This window comes from Pteronotus mesoamericanus, unplaced genomic scaffold, assembly GCF_021234165.1.
Source record: "Pteronotus mesoamericanus isolate MK-2021 breed Mesoamerican mustached bat unplaced genomic scaffold, CSHL_Meso_final contig_20, whole genome shotgun sequence".
In the NCBI taxonomy this organism is placed as follows: domain Eukaryota; kingdom Metazoa; phylum Chordata; class Mammalia; order Chiroptera; family Mormoopidae; genus Pteronotus; species Pteronotus mesoamericanus.
The window spans coordinates 64917336-64937975 of NW_026555085.1; the positions used below are offsets into that span (position 1 = coordinate 64917336).

Sequence of the window (20640 nt, forward strand, 5' to 3'; positions counted from 1 at the left end):
AGAATAGCCAACACACTGTTGAAGAAAAACAAAATAGGAGGACTGACATTACGTGACTTCATGACTTACTATAAAGCTGCAATAAGAGACAGTGTGGAATTGGTGAAAGAATAAATAGGTCAATGGAGTAGAATGGAGAACCTAGAAATAGGTCCACATAATTATAGTAAATTGATCTTAGGCCACAGAACAAAGGCAATGCAATGGAACAAATACAGTCTCTTTAACAAATAGTGCTGGGATAAATAGATATCCATATGCAAAAGAATGAAGTGAACCCCTATCTCATGCCATACACAAAGATTAGTTCCAAATGGATCAAAAGCCTAAAAGTAAGAGCTAAAATTATAGAACTTCTTTGAGGACAATATAGGTGTAAATTTTTATCATCTTGGATTAGGGAATGAATGGCCTCATATATGACACCAAAATTACAAGCCACAACAATAAAAATGGATAAATTTGACTTTATCAAAATTTAAAACTTTTTTGCTTCAAAGGACACTATGTAGAAAATGAAAAGGCATCTATTCAATGAGAGAAAATATTTGTTAATTATATATCAGATAAGGGACTTCTATCTAGAATGTATAGATACTATTATAACTCAACAATAAAATAAGAACCCTATTTTAAAATGGGCAAAAATTTAAATAGACACAAATGGCCAATCAGCCCTGAAAAGATGCTCAACATCATCTGCCATCCAGGAAATGCAAGTAAAAACCACAATGATATACCACCTCACACCCACTAGCGTGGCTTAATGGGGGAAAAAAAAAAGATGGATAATAGCAAATTTTGGTGAGGAATAGGGAAATTAGAATCTATGGTTGATAGACTAAGACTCCCCCCAAAAGACCTTAGAGGGCCAAAGAAAATTTGTTGCATGCTTGTCACGGGTTCATTATCATGAATTATTCAGGTGGACCCCCTATAATCACAATGGTCTTTTTTTTAATCCTCACCTGAGGACATTTTTTTTTCATTGCTTTTAGAGGGAGAGGAAAGGAGAGGGAGAAATGTCAATGGGAGAGAGAAATGTCGATGTGAGAGAGAACATTGATTGGCTGCCTCATATATGCGCCCAGACCAGGGATTAGTGGTAAACCTGCAACCTAGGTATGTGCCCCAACAGGGAATTGAACCTACAACCTTTAGATTATGGAACAATGCTCCAACCAACTGAGTCACATCCAGGGCCACAGGTGTCTTATGAGAGGGAGTCAGTAGTGCCACAATCAGAGGAAAAGAAGTTGTGACAATGGAAACAGGTTCAATCAATGCTTTTTGGATATGGAAGAACACCAAGGAATGCAGACAGCTTCTAGAATCTAGAAAAGGCAAAGAGGCCTGCCTGGTATGGCTCACTGGATTGAGTGCTGGCCTGTGAACTGAAGGGTTGCCAGTTTGATTCCTGGTCAGGGCACATGCCTGGGTTTTGGGCCAGGTCCCCATTGGGGGTGTGTGAGAGGCAACCTATTGATATGTTTCTCACACATTGACGTTTCTCTCCCTCTCCTTCTCCCTCACCTTCCCCCTCCTTTCCCTTCTCTCTAAAAATAAATAAATAAAATCTTAAAAAAAAATAGAACCTAGAAAAGGCAAAGAAACAGATTATTCCCTGGAGCTTTCGGGAGAATGCAGCCCAACTAATGTTTTAATTTTTGACCTACAAAACTAATTTCAGACTTTTGACTTTCAGAACTGTAACAATAACTTTGTGTTATTTAAGCCAGTAATTGTGGTAATTTGTTACAGCAACAATAGAAAAACCAGTACCAAACACTCTTACATTACTAATGAAAATGTAAAATGGTGCAAGTGAATATAATTTGACAGTTCCTCGCAATGTTAAGTATAGAGTTGTCATTTGATCCAGCAAATGTACCCTTAGGGAATTGAAAATGTCTGCTAAAAAACTTGTATATGAATGTTTAAAATGACATAACTCATAATACTCAAAAAGTGGAAACAACCCAAATGTCCATAATTTTTTCAGTGGATAAACAAATGTTGTATATCCATAGAATGGAATATCCAGTCCTCAAAAAAAAAAAAAAAAAAAAAAAAAAAAGATTCACCAGCACATGCTACAACAGCATATATATGAAACTTAAACAACACATATCATCATACAAAATGAAACAAGCCAGGCACAAAAGGCCACATATTGTATGATTCTATTTATATGATATGTTCAGAATAGGCAAATCCACGGAGACTTAGATTACTGGTTGCCAGAGCATGGCAGGAGGGGGAAAAGGGGAGCGACTGCTTTTGTTGCAAAGCTGGGTATTTCCTTTTGGAGAGAGAAAATGTTCTTGGAATAGATAGTGGTAACGGTGGCACATCCTTCTGAATATACGAAAAAACACTGAATTGTACACTTTAGGGGGGTAAATTTAAGGGTATGTTAAATATATAAGCAATTAAAAATTTGGAACAAAAATCAATCAGTAGTGTACTTTCATGCACACCTCACATTGATCTATTTTTAGTAATCACATGAGTACCTATCAACTTTTTTTACTATCCTGGGGGAGTTCCAGAACACCTGGTTCCCGAATACGTCGATTTCCAGGACAGAAGCGCCACGAAAACCCGTATCCAAAGAAAGAGAACAGGATTCCATCCAAAATACCCGCTAGCGCCTCTAGGCGTACCCTGCGTGCCGGTCCCCGGAAGTGGCATCACACGGCAGTTCCCGTTCCGCCTGTTCCGGGTCACGGACCTCCCTCGTAGTGATCGCGCGGTGCACGTGTGGTCATTCACTTCTCGTAGCGGTAGCGATGGACGCTTTGGATAAAGTTGTGTAAGTTCGCTGACTCCCTGCCGCGGGGAATGTTGGGAGAGGGGCTTCTGTGGAGGAAAGGAATGATGTAGCTTTTGCATCCCCCTGCCCCTGGTTACCACTCTTCATCCTCACCCCCAGCCCGTCGGAACGGGGTGGAGGTCGATCAGTCCAATCGTCTGGGCCTTTCTGGATCGCGCCGTGGTCGCCGCGGTGGTGGGCGGATGGGGGGAGAGGTTGCCCAGAGGTATTGGCCGCTTTTTATACAAGCCCAATAGAAATGGTGGGATTTCCGAAGGAGGAGCGGGTGGGAGAGTGGGGGATTACGAGCACAGGCCTCGGAGTCTGACAGTTCTAGATGCCAAACCCGGCTCGTCCACTTAAGCTTTTTGGCTTTGGATCATTTAATTTCCCTAAGCCTCGCTTTGTAAAATACCGTTCATAATCGTACCTCAAAGAACTGTGAGGATTGTTGGGAGAAAGTATGTAAAGCACGTAAAAGTGCGTATTAGCTTTTTCTTTTCCTCCCAACCATGCACACTTCCCTCAGTTATCCTTAAATTAATATGAAAAATATTTGTTGTTCTCCTAAATATTCCTGCTGTTATTTGCTGTTCCCCTCTTCTGATTTACCTGGGTTAACATGTGAACAACAAAGCATTCTTTTAGTCGTTAATTTAGAAATTTAAAAAATGCATATGCTATATATTTCTCTAGATGTGGGGAATGCCAAAGATGAGTAAGACTAGTTTACAATCTAACTGGGAAACAAATAACAAATAAAACATAAGGTGTTACTTGTATTTGTTGCTAGTGAGAAGTAACAATCTACATTGAAGGTAGAGCATATAGCATTTATATTGCCGTGTGGGCACACTAAATATCTCTTGATTTGATTTAATAATGTCTTTATTAACCAATAAATTATTAGGAGCTTTATATATACTTGGCATTTTATCTGGAGGAGAATTTTTAAATTTTTGCATGGTAAACCAAAGTATGTGTACATTCTGCTTGGTTTTCTTCCCTCCTCCCTAAAGTGTCCACAGGACTGGAAGAAGGAGGGATGGTCATAGTTATTTAAGGGAGGAGGAATTCTTTCAGTAAATAGAGAACTGTTGGAAAAGTAGGATCTCACTGTAGTGGAAGCAGAGGTGAAGTTCTTTTCATGAACAGAAAAGTGTAAAACACATTCTACCTCTACTGTCACGTTATAAACTCAGAATAATAAATTTGTTTTCCCGTCATATGTTGCAGGGTGATTGGTCTAGGTGAGTTTTAAAATCTAGCTCATTTTGAAGATTTGGCTACTTACGAGCTGTGTAACCTTGGGCAACCTACCTCTGTGGCCTCAGGTGCCTCATCTACAAAATGAAAATAATGACTGAACTTGTCCCATAGGGTCTTGGTGAAAGTTAAGCCTTAATAGAGTGACTCTCTAAATAAAGTGTCCCCTTTGGTGACAATAATGTGAGTGGGATAGTGTATAATTCCTGGCAGGCATTGTGGTATTAAACCTGGAGAAAAGATAGCAACAATGAGCCTCCTTATGTTTAGTAACTGCCCACAGGTTGATCAGCAGTCAGTTTGCAGTTCTTTGTGGTAGGTTACATAGTTAGTTTGACTCTCTTAAGATTGAAGAAAAAACAGTGAAGTAAAAATAGCAACAGTATTCACTTGAGTTCTTTTTCTTTCCTTTAATAAAAAAAGGTTTATAAAGAAGCAGTAATAAAAGAATGTTGGGAATATTAAAATGAAAGCCCTTTTTTAAAAAAAACTCAAAAGCTAATAAAATTTATTTAACAGAAATAACTGAATATTTTTTACTAATTATCTCCCTAAAAAGTGAGATTTTTGTTTAGTGGTTAATCCTAACTGATAATGTTTTGTAATGTTTCTGTTGATATTTAAGATTTTGCACATTAACCAAGTTATGGTTTTATAATATGAGGAAAATGTTTTGAGTTGTTATAAATTGTGATTTTTCTTAACAGAAAACCCAAAACGAAAAGGGCCAAGAGATTCCTTGAGAAGAGAGAACCAAAACTAAGTGAAAATATTAAAAATGCCATGCTAATTAAAGGGGGAAATGCAAATTTAACAGTTACACAAGTACTTAGAGATGTGGTATGTATATATGTACTTATTTTTAAAATGGTTTTGAGCCCTGGCTGGTGTGGCTTAGTGGAATGAGTGCGGCCTGAGAATTGAGAGGTAGCTGGTTCAGTTCCCAGTCAGGGCACCTGCCTCTGTTGCTGGCCAGGTCCCCAGCTGGGACGTGGGAGACGCAACCAACTAATGTTTCTCTCCTTCCCTTTCTCCCTCCCTTCCCCTCTCTCTAAAAAATAAATAAAATCTTAAAATTAAAAAAAAAAATGGTTTTGAAATCATTTTAGGAATGACTTTAGGAAATTTTCAGCAAATGAGTTGGGCTGCTAGAGAAATATATACATAGGTAAGTTATCCTAGCCTGAAAAACAGCTAGCCTTGGAGAAAAACTCAAGTTGGAGGTTATTTGCCTTGTTGAGTCACTGACTACTGGTTTTCCTTAAAGTAGTTTGATTTTAAAATGGTTTACCCACATTAAGGAACATATCTAATTTGTAAAGTAAAGTAACTGCATATTACTGTATATTCCTTCACCAGGAGCAGTTATTGTGCCAGGTGCTGAGGATTAATAGTTAGATGAAATACAGTCTCTTCCTTCAGTGAGCTTAGTGAGGGAGAGAGACAAGTAGAAATTGCATTGTGAATTGAGTGCTGTGCTGGAAGCGTGCGCAGGGTGGGATGGGAGGTAGCCTTGGAACAAGATCTGGGTGAGAAAGGGAAAGGTTTCCAAGGCTGAGAAAAAGCTTGCTCAGAGGAAGTGTGGCCCTGGCTGGTATGGCTTGGTTGGTTGGCCTGGGAACCAAAGGGACGTGGGTTTGATTCCCAGTCAGAGCACATGCCTGGATTGTGGGTTGGGTCCCAGTTGGGGTGCATATGAAGGGCAACCAGTTGGTGTTTCTCACATGGATGTTTCTGTCCCTTTCTTTCTCCCCTCTCTGAAAATAAATAAATCTGAAGGAAAGGAAAGAAAATGAAAGAAAGAAAGAAAAGTGTGAAGCAGCATGATGCCTTTGGGGAAATGAAAATAGTTGGGAAGGTGAAAAAAGACTGGGCTAGATGAAAACTAGAAGAGGCAGGAATAAGATAATAATACGGAGTTTGAGCTTTATTCTGAAAGCTCGGTGGACCCAATGAAAGATTTTAGGTGAGAGATCTGATCCTTTAATCAACTTGACTGAAGAGGGTTGAAACAACTGTAGGAAAGTATTTAAGCCTTTGATGTCAGTCAGGTAAAGAGCATCAGGAGTCCAGTGGTGACATTGAAAATGAGAGATGATCAGAGAGAATAGATGTTGAGGGCTTAAGAGTTTGTGTGTGAGTAAAAGTATGACTTCCAAGGTTTCTGGCTTAGATGTCTGATGAGCGATAATTCCAATTAAAGAATATGTCATGTGGAGCAGGGTTGGGGTGGGGGGAAGTGGTATGTTCAGTTTAGGACATGGAATTTAAATGGTGAAGATAAAAGTTTTAGGTACTTCGATAGCCTGGTGTCTGGCCAGGTGTCTGGCACGTAGTAGTTGCTCAGTAAATGTTAAACAGTGAGTGAAAGGCATAGTCTGTAGCAGGTTACTTGAGTATGGCAGATGGATTCTTGGAGTTAAATCAACTAAATAATTGAATAGATTTTAAAACTTGACTAAACTCCCTCTGATTTTTAAACACAGTAGTTAATTCAGATACCTAACTTGTTCATTCTTCTTATCTGTCTGAAATGTCATAGTGTTGGTGGGATACTGCTCTTGTTCTCCCAATATCCTTTCAACACAGTAACCCTACATATTTAAGTAATATCCAAGAACAGCACAATATTACAGATTATTACTGTAGTTAACACTCATACTGATGGCTCTTGAGTTGTCAAAACTAGGTGGTAATGGTCCTGGCAGGATAGTTCAGTTGGTTAGAGAGATGTCCCCATACCCCAAGGTTGTGGCCTTGATCCCTGGTCAGGGCACATACAAGAATCAACCATTAAATGCATGAATGGGTGGAATAGGAGATCAATGTTGTTTTCTTCCTCTCTCCCTCCCTCCCTCTCTCCCAAATCAGTTTAAAAAAAAAGGAATATGTGGTAATGTTCATTCCACTGAGGCAGCGAAATGTGGTCAAGAATCATCATAAGTGTTAGTAAAAAGATAGATTTTACTGGTGAATTCCCTCTCTCTCTTTTTTTGTCCTCACTTGAGGGCATTTTTTCATTGCTTTGAGAGAGCAACACTGATGGAAGAGAGAAGCATTGGCTGGTTGTCTCCCTGAGGCACCCAAACCAGGGATCAAACCCACAGCCCAGACATGTACCCTGACTTGGAACTGAACCTGCAACCTTTCAGTCATGGGACGGTGCTCCAACCAACTTAGCCCTATAGTTAATGAATGTTCATTTCACCTTATTTTTCATTATTTTCCTTCATTTACCTCTTCTAATGCAAGGGTATGCCTTAAATCTTTGTTATTCCCTATGGCAGAAAAGTACCGACCATATAGATAATAAGAATATTATTAGTAGATGGGGGAAAATAAGTAGGAAGTAAAATGAAAAGGAGGTTGAATAACAGGAACTTTTTAAAGGGCTGTGTTTAATTAAACTGGCTGTGTTAATACTGACAATCAGTATTCTGATTGTCATCATTAATGACTGTCTCAGTTTTCTTATTTCCAGACATTATTTCAATTCTCTCAGCTTTTCCTGATAGGATTTATTTTTTCTGTTTTCTTCTGCTCTTTCTACTCTGGAATTGTTTGCCTGGAAAGAATGGAGTAGGTAGAATTTTTGTGGATAGACTATTGAAAGGGCATAGAAAATTGTAATTAAGTCCAGGCTAAATTAGAGTAGTAAGCCTATGTTGCAAGTTGTCATATGTGATCAAAAGGGAGCCAAGCAGAAGACATCAGAATAGGATTTAGGGAGCAGAGTAATCTTGTATAATGACTGTTAACAATGCCTTATTTTTACCTCTGCTTTACCAAATGTGTTTTGTACTGAAAGCTCTAAATTATGTTTTACAGTATGCACTGAAAAAGCCATATGGAGTCCTGTATAAAAAGTAAGTTTTTTTTTTTTACTTTATATTAATTCATTATAAAAGTTACCACTACTTTAAGAAAGATTTAGGAATTTTTTTTTTTAATTGTTCAAATGCATTTGTCTCCACCTTCCCACCACCGCTTTCCCCTGCCCCCCTCCCCCACCTCCCTCCATCAGTCCTTTCCTACTTTGGCTTTGTGCATGGGTGCTCCACACAAGGAATATGTTTTTTAAAAACACTGTAGTTCCTTACATGTAGCTATTTGTATTTTTCATTTATTTCTTTCCAGTTTGTTTTCATATGTATTCAGTATTCTTACAAAGATGTAATAGTAGCGTATATGTTATTTTGAAATAATTATAGACTTAAGAAAAATTGCAAAAATTGTAGAGTTCCCATATGTCCTTCATCCATATCCTCTTAATGTTTATCTTGTGTAACAATAATGCAGTGATCAAAAATAAGAAATTAACATTGGTACAATAATGTTAACTAAATTGCAGACTTGATTTAGTTTGGACCAATTTTTCCACTAATGTCCTTTTTCCCTACCAGGATCCCATATGACATTTAGTTGTCGTGTCTCCTTAGTTTCCTCTAATTTGTGACAGTTCCTCAATCTTTCCTTATCTTTCCTGACCTCGACACTTATCAGTTATTTTGTAAAATATCCCTCATTTTGGATTTGCCTTAAGTATCTCATGAATAGATTGAGGTTATGCATTTTTGGCAAGAATACCACCAACGTGATGTGCTTTTTCTCAGAAAATCATACCAGGGAGTACATGATAATGTCTTACACTGGTGGCATTAACCTTGGGTAAAGAGGTGTCTGCTGGGTTTCTCCACTATAAAGTTATTGTTTTTCTCTTTGTAATTAGTAAGGTACAGTTTAGAGGAGATACTCTGAGACTATCCAAAGACTATGCAAATAATCCTTTTTCTCCTTACGCTCCTGCTTATTAATTTTAGCATCCATCTGTGAATCTGGTCTACAGCAGTGATTACTGTCGTGGTCTAATGGTAGTTTTCTATTTTCCTCATTCCTTCTATATTTATTAATTGGAATTCTGTAAGGAAAACCTGTCCCCTCTCTCTGTTTAGTTAGTTATTTATAGCAATGTGGACTGACGGATGTTTACTATATTCTTTTGGGTTATAATCCAATGCTATTATTTTTTATTGTGTTGTTTAAATTATTCTACATTTGGCCATTGAAATCTCTTTCAGGTTGGCTCCTATGCCCTTTCAACATGCACCCTGTTTGAGTACCTACTTTTTGGGACCCCAAGATGCTCCAGGCTCATCCTGTATTTTTCTTTGCCACAGCTGTGGAATCAGCCCCTTCTCCATGGAGCCTTGGAGGAACAAAGATCTGGGCACTAAGTGTGCTCATTTGCTACTGGAATGTCACTGTCTCTAGGTCCTCTCAGCAGGCAGATTTTACAAATACATATTTTATATATTAACCTTCGCATATATGTACATCTCCATTTGTTTATATTTAGCTATACAGGGTGGGGCAAAAATAGGTTTCCAGTTGTGAGTACATGAAACAGGGTTTATTCTTGTATTACTATTTATTAATTATAATTTTCTATACAAACAACTGTAAACCTACTATGCCCCACCCTATATATTTAAAAACCCTGAGTTCATAATGATACTTTCAATCCAGTACCACAGACTTTATTTCAGCCTTTTTCCTTTTATTGTTTGTAACTACTTCTGACAGTAAGGAAACTGGCTTCCATTATTTACAATATATTTACTGATTTGTATAATTCTAGTATATACATAGTTTCAGATTTTCTAACCCAATAATAAATAATGTACTAACTAGAGTACAGGATTTTTTTATATCTTTAACCTTAAGTTATCCAACCAAAATACCACTTTCCAATGTAACTTAGGTGTTTTTTGTTTGTTTGTTTTTGTTTTTCCCCCTCCATTGTGTAAGGGTCATTTATTACAGTTTGTATTCTATTTTGGGTTTTCCACCGCATCCTGGTAGTGGTTTTAATTTATGTATGTAAAAGTTACTCTTTGTGGTGTACAATTTAGTGGGTTTTGACAGAGGCACTGAGTTGTGTCTGCAACTGCAGTCATACAGAAACAGTGCATTATACTGAGAATTCCTTTGTGCAGTGCTCTTTTATAGCTCTCTCCCGTTCTCCCCCTTGTAACTAATGACTTTTTTTTTCCCGTCCTTACAGTCTTTCCTTTGACAGAATGTCATGTAAATGGAGTCACAAAACATGTAGCTTTTGGTGTCTATATGCTTTCATTAGCAAAATGAATGAAAAGTTTATCTGTGTTCCATTTATGCGATTGTATATCAAGCCTTTTCCATTTGGCCCTTTCAGTATGCCAGTATAATGCCTGTTAAATGGTTATGCTAAAATTTACTTCACTATTCCTTAATATGAGGTGGGAGGATTTAGGTTTTTCATTTTCTTGTTCTTAGAAATAATGCTAAAGTGACCATTTTTACACAAATGAGTTACCTTTTGAATTAGTTCCTACATGAGGGTCTTAAACATGAGATTACAGGTTATAGCTTCATGCCCAATATAGCATATTAACATTGGTTTTTGTAAAGTTTATCCTTTTGACAGGGTGCAATATAAAAGTTTCATGGGCCTTTACCTACTTTTGTTTTACTACTTTTTTTTATTTTAAAGATTTTATTTTATTTTTTTAGAGAGAGGGGAAGGGAGGGTGAAAGAGAGGGAGAGAAACATCCATCAGTTGGCTCTTGCATGCACGTAACTGGGGACCTGGCTTGTGCTCTGACTGGGAACCGAACTGGCAACCTTTCAGTCTGCAGGCCTGCCACTGAGCCACACCAGACACACCAGGTGTTTTATTTTATTTTTTTAATTAAAAAATGAAAATGATATTTTGTTTAACTTATATTTCCATGTTTCTAGCAGGTCATATTTACTTATTTATGAATTGCTCTTAGTTATTACTCAAAATACTTTTACTGATTATAAAAGTAATAATGTGTTTATCTTACATTATTAGGATAAATCACACATAGATAAGCACTGTACATTTTGACATAATTTCTCCCCATTTTTATATCTGTACAGTTACTTTATTTAAACAAAACTGAGATCATGTATATATAATTTTCTTTTTAAATCCATAAAAATCATAAACTTTTATACTTTATGATTAAAAATCATAAATTAGCCCTGGCAGGTGTGATTCAGTGGATTGAGTGCCAGCCTGTGAACCAAAGGGTCGCCAGTTCAATTCCCAGTCAGGGCACATACCTGGGTTGCGGGCCAGGTCCCCAGTAGGCGGTGCACGAGAGGCAACTGCACATTGATGTTTCTTTCCCTCCCTTTTGCCCTCCCTTCCCCTCTGTCTAAAAATAAATAAATAAAATACTTTTTAAAAAATCATAAATTATACACTGAAAATGTAACACACATTTTTCCAGAACAACCACCGTCATTAGTTTCTTTTATGTATCTCACCAAAATTTCTTTATGCATTCAAGCAAATAAAGGTATATATTCTTATTTCTCTTTTGCATGAAAGATAGTATGTTCTCCATTTCTCTACCTGCTGCTTCTTCATCTCTTCTACTGTTGTAATCCAGTCTACCACTTATTTTTCTCTTTCTGGGTTACTTTATAGCTTATTGACTCCATTCATTCTTACCATACTACATTCCCTTCTCATATAGAAGACAGAGCAGTCCTTTGAAAGGAAAGTTTGGCCCTGGCTGTTATGGCAAAGTGAATTAAGTGCCGGCCTGCAAAGCAAAGGGTCGCCAGTTTGATTCCCAATCAGGACACATGCCTGGGTTGTGTGCCGGGTCCCCAGTAGGGGGTGCGCGAGAGGCAACCACACACTGATGTTTCTCTCCCTCTTTCACCCTCCCTTTCCCTTTCTCTAAAAATAAATAAATACAATCTTAAAAAAGAAAAAGAAAAATTTGAATTCATTGACATTACTCTTCTGCCTAAAATTCTGTAGTGCTTCCTATTCCTCTTTTAATGTGTACATTGCCTAACATTGTCCAGAGAGGTACTACATATCTTTAACCACCATTATCTCTTTGCTCACTCAGCTCCAGTGACACTTGCCTTCTTTCTCTTTCTTCAATAATCTATGTTTATTTTTACCCCAGAAACTTTACTTATTCTAGTCCAAGCTCTTCCTACTCTTAAGCTCAAAAATTGTGAGGGTCTCAGGTCTCAGCTCGGTCATTTTCCACTTTTCACACTGAAAGAACACCCTATTTTATTTTTGGCACCACCGTTATTACTTTTTGAAGTTTAATATTTTTACTAGAATGTAATATCCAAGAAAACAAGGATTTTGTTTGAAATGTATTATGGTATCTCTTGCTTCTAGAACAGAGCCTGGCACATAATAGCCACTAAATAAATATTTGAATGAGAGAATATCTTTTTTGATCATCTGAATATAAAATTATATTTACTTATATATTGTTATGAGTGAATTGCTTTTTAAGATTATTAAAATGACTCACCTTTTAAAAATATTTTTAGGAAAAATATTACAAGACCATTTGAGGATCAGACATCATTGGTAAGTATGAAAAACTTTCTGATTTAAAAGAGCATGTAAGTGATTATTCAGACTAATTTATTTAGTACTCCTAATATATGATATTTTTAAAATTAGAAATCCTGTGTGAGAGAATTTTGATGTAAAATGGAGGAGAAATAATACTTTTAAAATAGGACTATAGATCTTACATTTCACTGTGACTAGTATGTATTATCCACTGCTTGCAAGTCATTTGGTAGAATTTTTAAAACTTTAATTGCATTTTAAGTGCGTAATTAATCGATTGTCAAAAGGAAGCTTGTTATGAGTCTGTTCTTTTAAAGTAAGTTTGATTTTTAAAAATCTGTCTTTGGATATTTTTAGAACAAGGCACTCTACATGTATTAATTACTAACAGTTGTTAGTTGCTTTACTAAAGTTAATCAAATTTCTTTTTAAGTGTATTACAACCTCAATGAAATGAAAAAGCCTAGTGAATGAAATCAGATGGTAAAAGGTGGTATATAGTGAATTATGAGTGGACTTTCAGTATGTGATTGTACTGGTTTCTTTTTTAAATATATCTTAAGGGAGTACGTGGTTTAAACTGTTTAAATTGACTTTATAAAAGGAATCAGAATGTAATTATGTTCTCTGGACAGGAACACCATTGCTTGTTTCTTCTTTTAGTTAGTGAATTTAAAAGAGAGCTTTGATTAGAATCTCAGTTAATTAGAAGACCAACATTGAACATCTTATGCTAATGTGGCAACTAATTGCAATGAAAATTAAGAAAAAAAATGGGCTTGTCACATGATTTATAAAAGTCAAGAGATAGAAGTACCCCAAGTGCCCATAGTAGATGAGTGGACAAAAAAGTTATAGCTATATACAGTGGAATATTACTCTGTCATAAAAAAGAATGAAGTCTTAACCGTTTGTGATAGCATGGATGGACGTAGGAAATACTATGCTAAGTGAAATAAGCCACACAGAGAAAGACAAATGCCATGTAATTTCACTTATCTGTGGAATCTAAAGAACAAAGTAAACAAACAAACAAAATAGAAACAGATAGATACAGAGAACAGACTGATGGATGCCATAGGAAGGGGAGTTGGGAGGCTAGGGGGAAAAAGTGAAGGGATTACGAAGTACTCATTTGTAGGTACAAAAGAACCATGGGGATTCAAAGTACAGCACAGGGAGTATAGTCAACAATGTTGTAGTAACTGTATGGTGCCAGGTGGGTACTTGAAGTGAGGGGGGGGGGTATGGAGCACCTTGTAAAGTATGTGGTTGTCTAACCACTATGCTATGCCCCTAAAACTAATACAGAATAATGTTGAAATGTAAACTATAATTGAAAAATAAAATTTAAAAAAAGAAGAAAAATAGCAAAATTAATATTCAGTGTTTACCGGATTACTTTTATTGCAAGTCTTGGGTTTTTCACAGTCATTTGCTGGAGGGTCTGTGTAAAAACACAGGGTCTAACCCAGAATTGTATCTGTTCCATATATCACTTATCAAAGGCTAGTATTGTTTTGTGAAACTATGATCCTTTTAGTTGAGTGACCACTTTGTAGCAATGCTCTTATGTTGTAGAATCGGTAGCATTCCTTACTTCTTTTTTTATGTTTATTTTTTATTGTATTTTATTGATTATGCTACTCTTTTTCAATCCAATGTTGATGTAATTTTTCTTACACTTGATATCATGATATGTCCTCTTTGTTCTCCTACCTCTGGAGATAGGAGATATCTCATGGGCAATAATAAATCTTAGACCTCTAAGTTCAAAATGGCTATGGAAGCAGTGGTCATGTTGCAAACGTGGTTGAATTCCTCTTCCTGCCCTCCCTACCCCAATTTTCTTACACTATGGTCTTAGAATTGTGCTTTAGAATTAAGAGTTGACACCCTAGCCGGTGTGGCTCAGTTGGTTGGAGCATCAATTCGTAGCCTGAAAGGCTGTGGATTCGATTCCTGGTAAGGGCACATACCTAGGTTGTGGCCCGAGCATGCAAGGGGCAACCAGTGGATGTTTCTCTCTCATAGCGATGTTTCTGCCTCCCTTCCCCGCTCTTAAAAAAAAAAAACCAAAAACCAAACAATAAAAGGATTAAAAAAAAAGAATAAGAATTGGCAAATATATTTCCTGTAGGCTGAATCCCTGTTGGTGTGAGGCCCATTAGCTACGAATGACTTCTATATTTTTAAAGGTGTTTTTTTTTAAAGCATATAACAGTGCTAAAATATTTGCTATCTGGCATTTTGCAGGTAATTTGACAGTCTTTGCTCTAGACTTAACAGAAAGTGGGTTTTACGGAGAAGAACAACAGAGGGAGATATTACATTGGGTTGGCCACAAAGTCCATATTTTTTTTTCCATAAAATAAAAGACATTTTTCATTTTCACCAAAACTGTTGATTTGGATATTTTGAGTATGTTGGCTATCTCCTGCATGGTACAAGGTTGATTGCTTTCAATTAATCTCTTGATTTGATTGCTCTCAACTTCACCTTGTGTACCCAACTGGAGAGCATCGTCCAGTGAGAAATCTCCAGCATAAGACTTCACAAACCACTTTTGGCATATTGGATCAGTCACAGCACCCTCTCCATACAGTGCACAAATCTTTTTTTGAATTTCAGTTGAATGTTTACCTTTCTTGAAATAGTAAAGGATACTGCGCCAAAATGTTGTGTATTTTCTTCTATCTTCAATATCAAAATGGCTATACAAAAATTCACCAATTTTGATGTTTCTTTTTAAATGCAAGATGATATGACAGTTGTCACATACAATCTAACAAAATTGTTTTGAATGAAGTTAAAGGTAACTAAAGCCATCTTACAGGAAAAAAACCATACAAACTTTTTGGCCAAGCCAGTATATATGTGAAAGGTAGTTTATGGAAAGCTTGGGGTGTTAGTCATAAAGAGAAAGTGTGAAAAAGCAGAAGAAAGCATTTTTATTAATTTGGCCATTTAAAAAAACTTTTTTTGAACACCTAATTTGTGCCAGAGCCAGTATAAGTTACTTTAACATACGACAACTCATGTGGCCCTTGCAGACTTGCAGGGGATATTTTTATTCCTGATATACACGTGATAAAATTAATTCTCAGAAAGGTTAACTAGATTTCATTGTAAATGACAGAGCTAGAATTCTTGGTTTTTCTTGCTCTGCATCCTCCACATGAGGAGCGGACAGGCAAGTGGGTAGTTGTTTGCCCTGCTCGGTTCTACTTAAACGCGAATGAGTGACAGCCACACTAGGGGCCCGCACTTGAGGGAATCTTGGAACCAATAAAGAAAAGTTGAGGATTATGATAGTTTTATCTGATCTTTAATGTTTTGTCATTAATTTAAGAACTTTTTGCAACTAGTTTTTGTGCTGAGATTGGGAATCTCAGTAAACTGAATCACACGATGTGAGATGTAGTAAGCATGTGTGTCAGTATAAAAGGAGCTGTGAGGGTAACTGTTGCCACTCCTGTCAAATCTATTAGAGAAGTCAATACTTTGGAGAACCAAATGGCAAAGAACCACATGGTAGGAACAGTACAGTTCGGTCAGTCAGCCCTTGCCGGGTACACAAAATGGAACTAGTCATAGCTGGGGTGGCATGGAAATTCTAGGGCGAGATCCTTGTGTGAGTGGAGTTTTTAATGAAGAGTGGACATATGCATTGTAAACTTCTGAGTCCATTTGTAAAAATCCAAAAGTGCCATATTGATTAATGATAACAGTAATGTCCCATGAGTAAAGGCATTTGTTCAGCAAATTAAATAGTTGATGTGCTATTTCAAAATAACTGTAGCTGAAAATATAAATGGTCTATCTATTAACCTAGTAGTAGAATAAAATATTTTTACTTTTGAACTTACATCTTTTTGAAAATTTGAAGTAAAAGGTAGAAATAAAGTCCTTTTCATCTGTTTATTCCCATGTAGTTCATTAAGTCTTCATTAACTTACACTGGAAAAAAACAGATATACACACACATATACCTTTAGTTCAGAGGTACAATTTTTAAATTTCTTATATTTATTCATTGATTGAGTGGGATTTCTTTGGTTTTTTAGGAATTCTTTTCAAAGAAGTCAGATTGTTCTTTATTTATGTTTGGCTCCCATAATAAGAAGCGGCCAAATAATCTAGTAATAGGTAAGTATCATTTACTTGGTAATATTTTTCTTTATAGAGTCACTTCCATGACAAATAATTGATGATGTTGAGGATTCAGGAGTGACTAGTAAGCTCTTAACCGGTATTTTTCCATGGGAGTTTGAATAAAATTTTTTTGTCTGCCATTCTTCTGGTAAAGAAGGAAAGGGCATATAAATATTACCCTACCTCAAGTTGTAGATATTTTTCTAATACAAAACATACATATCCTAAATCATTATTAGAGTTAGAAAGAAACAAAGTAGGATTCCTGCCTATTCCTAATAAATATCTGTTTAATGGATACATTTGAAATGGAAAAAAAACCCTTTGCCTTGGGTGTTTTGATTCTTGGTCTGGCATGCTCACTAGCTTAAGCAAGCAAACCTTTAACCCTTTGTGGGCCTTATTTACTCTTCTGTAAAACAAGGGACTTTGGCTAAATGATCTCTAAGATCCTTTGCAGGACCAGGATTGCAACTATCTATCCTAGGTCATGTGGAAAATTTAAGGAAGAGGAGATGGGCTTGAGGGTTGTAAGGAAAAGGAAAAGAGGCAGATACCAGGATGTTTTGAACATGGCAGGTAGGTGGGAACATTGCAGATAAATTGTTTGGGAAAAATAAATGCATAAAAGAAAATGAATTTTCCTTCTAGGTCGTATGTATGACTACCATGTGCTGGATATGATTGAATTAGGTATTGAGAAGTTTGTCTCTCTAAAGGATATTAAGGTAAGATGCTGATAAAAATAAAAAACGTTTTGTAATGTTGCTCTTGGGCAATAGTGACATCTTGTGGTAAAGAGTGTTGATACAGTTTTGTACCTTAAGTAAAGAAGAACTTTGTTTTTATATTAGTGTGCTCTAAGATAAAGGCACACTTTTATTTTACCTTTAAAAAGAATATATTTATAGCATATTAACACATGTGGGTCTTCTGTGATTAGACTTCAGAGTGGTTACTAACTTTTGTCTAGGTCCATGGTTTAAATGCTGTCCTTTCCCTCTGAACTATCACAACATCTATTTTATGGAACTGCAGAAATACTGGAATTTTCAAAGTGAGCCCTATTCTAAACCTAGGATGCTTTAACTGATCCTACAGTATTTTGGCTACTAGCCACCAATTATTAGCTTAGTCTTTCCCTTAAGGACTTGCGTCTTTGTGTCTCCATTGTTTGAATGGGAATATGAAATAGAAAGCAGTAAATAGCCAGAAATTCAGCTCCTCGGTCCAAATTGGACTTCTCCTCCATCAGAACTCTGCTTCTTAATCTATTCCACCAAATACATTATTTCACTTAGACCTCATAGCTATCCTATGAAAGGCAGAAATTACTTTCCCTATCGTATAGATTTAGAGATTGAAGCCCAGAGGAATTCCATTGATGACTTGGGATCATACATAAAATAAATGGTATAACCAATTAGGACTCAAGGACTTTGGAAGAAAGGATATTGAAGTTTGCAATGGAAAGTTACATAATTGTTCCAATTTATGGGTCTTTTAGGGACATGATGTAGTTGAAAGAATTATAGCAAGCATTATAGTAACTCCTTCTCCCAATGTCTTATAAAAAGAGGACATGACTTTCAGGTTTCCTGTGGGTTTGAAAAAGAGGCTCTTGCCAGATCCCCACTTAGCTATACCTTAGCTATACCAGCGTACTCAGGTAGACTGTACAACCGTAGCCCGAGATTAGATGTAGCGGCGGAACACTTGGGTTTGAGGCCTGTCTTGGCCACTTAGATGACATTTGTGACCTGATAAAGTCAGTTACTTCCCTGACCCTCAATTTCAATCAAGTATTAAATAGGTATAACAACATCAAATGAGATAATAATATGAGAAAATACTTATCAATGAAAATAATGTATTGGAAGGCATTTTGTAAAGTGTATAAACTGTTGTGCTTTATCATGGTGGAAGCCATCGCTTTTTACAGTTTCCCTTTGTGCCTGTGCACAGATTCCTGGAGATGAGCAGCACGTTACCTTCACCACTGCTGCTGGCCTGGCCCCCCGCTCGCGGGCCTGAGCGCTGGCTAGTGTGCCTGCATGCCCATGCCTCTGCCTCTGCTCTTTCCACTGCCACTCAGCTTGTACACTGGACCGTGAATTGTTTTTCAGGTCTCATTCTTAACAAGAACCATTTAAACTGAATACTAAATTTTCAGTCATGGAGCGTATCCTTAACTGCAAAATTCATTAGCTGCTGAGTATATGTTTACATTGGCAATCCCTGCATAGACTGCTAGCCCTTCACTTTTTATTGCATTATTTGGTTACAAGCTTACAGTTTTAGTCTGTTTTGGATTGCATGTTTTGTTCTACTTTTTCTTACTTATTTACTCTTTACTCTCCTCATTTTTAAGATATCTTCACCAGGTATTTCTTTTCTCACTTGCTTTTATTGCCACGCTTCATCCCTCTGTTAACTCTTAAGCAACATTAGATTAGGCTCGACCAGGAAATTGATTATACTAGGAACCTGTTTCCTCAGATGGCCAAACTTTGGGGTGGGGGGAGGATTCTGCATAAAATAAACCTGAATGAGTGAGGTGATTATGAATTTTAAGTCTAGTTGATTTTATTTTTAGCTGGTATAAAATATATCACAATTTCCTAGGGTATTTTATTTTAAAAGTTTGTATATAATTTATAAGAATTATTTCCCATTGTTTAAAAACAAGTAAAGGGTTAATTCAGGGACTTCATAATTATACTATTTTTAGTATACTGTACCATAGTATTTATGTAGTTTTTAACATTTTTAATACCTTCAGGCTATTGGAATAAAGCTCTTTTGTTGTAGCTTCTCCTAGTTCAGGATTTGTGATTGACATGAGAAGCACTATTTCACATAACTTGTTTAGTTAATGTTTTTATGATGTGTATACTGGGTCATGACTTGAAATAATGTTTTTATTACCATGCATTGTGGTCAGGATGGTTTAAACGCCAAATACGTAGTTGGTATTGCCTCACTTTTTCCCTTACTACTTAAATAACCCCCATAGACCTAGGGGTAGCAGTGGGAGGGTCAGGTAGGACAGACAGAGCACAGGGGAGTCACTGGATCTGGAAAGTCCATTCAGGCCCTTGATCAGGCAGACATGTTGGGCACATCTCCGAATTATAGACAGTTAAGTTTCAGGATTTGAAAGCAGGGAACGCCAGCAAGAGGGGTCAAGGTAAGCAGGAAGCAACAGGTGACTACTGGCCCCACAGCAAAGGACTTTTTTTTTTCTTCTTTTCTTTCTTTTGCTAGATTTGAATAATCCTTGATTTATGTCAGAGCAGAGGTACTGGAATCAGTGGGGTACTCAGACCAACAGCCATTTACCTTCCATTATAAGTTAATCCTTCAGTTAAAGAATTTTTTTCTATTTGATTTTCATTCACTTTGATGGCTTTTAAATTTAAATCCTCTTATTACTTACATGACATTCTTCTTGGTATAGGAAATCCAGAACTAGACAAAATACTTTTTCTAGTAAGAGCTTCAACCCTGCTGAATGAGGATTAGCTCATACTTTCAATAGCTTTTATAAAATTATATTGGTTCCCATGTGAATGTTTAGTTGGTAGTTTAATTTAGCTTTCATTAAAAAATACTGTTTATGTAATACAGTAGGAAAGGCACAGTGGTACAAATAATTAAAAGAAATTAAATTTACTTTCACTATTAGATGGTTATGCTTGCTTTATAGCAAGTTTAGTTTTTTTATTCTTTGCATAGAATAATGGTAATAGGTAGTTTATATCATTCTTTGACCACTTATTAATTTGGCTGTGTGAAATGGTAGAATGAAAATTATTTTCAGTCTAAAAATACGTAAGTTTAAAAATCCCAACTCTGGTTTTAGGTCTAAAACCATTGCTCATAGTCATAGTTTTAGGACAGTTAACAAAATCTGAAATGAATCATTACATGTAAGTATCAACAACTTTAAAAGCAGCATATAAACAATTTAGACTTGATAATTATATAATT

The 20640-nt window shown here is 36.5% G+C and overlaps 1 protein-coding gene across 1 annotated transcript in view; it reads left to right on the forward strand.

Moving 5' to 3' along the window:
- Positions 1 to 2724: 2724 nt before the first annotated feature.
- The window catches only part of RPF2 (ribosome production factor 2 homolog), a 29352-nt gene continuing 11436 nt past the window's right edge, over positions 2725 to 20640 (forward strand). The window contains exons 1-6 of the mRNA XM_054568896.1: positions 2725 to 2815; positions 4789 to 4921; positions 7910 to 7947; positions 12465 to 12504; positions 16560 to 16641; positions 17299 to 17375. Coding sequence (XP_054424871.1) covers positions 2793 to 2815; positions 4789 to 4921; positions 7910 to 7947; positions 12465 to 12504; positions 16560 to 16641; positions 17299 to 17375 — 393 coding nt within the window. The 5' untranslated portion in view covers positions 2725 to 2792. The remainder of the gene's footprint in view (positions 2816 to 4788; positions 4922 to 7909; positions 7948 to 12464; positions 12505 to 16559; positions 16642 to 17298; positions 17376 to 20640) is intronic.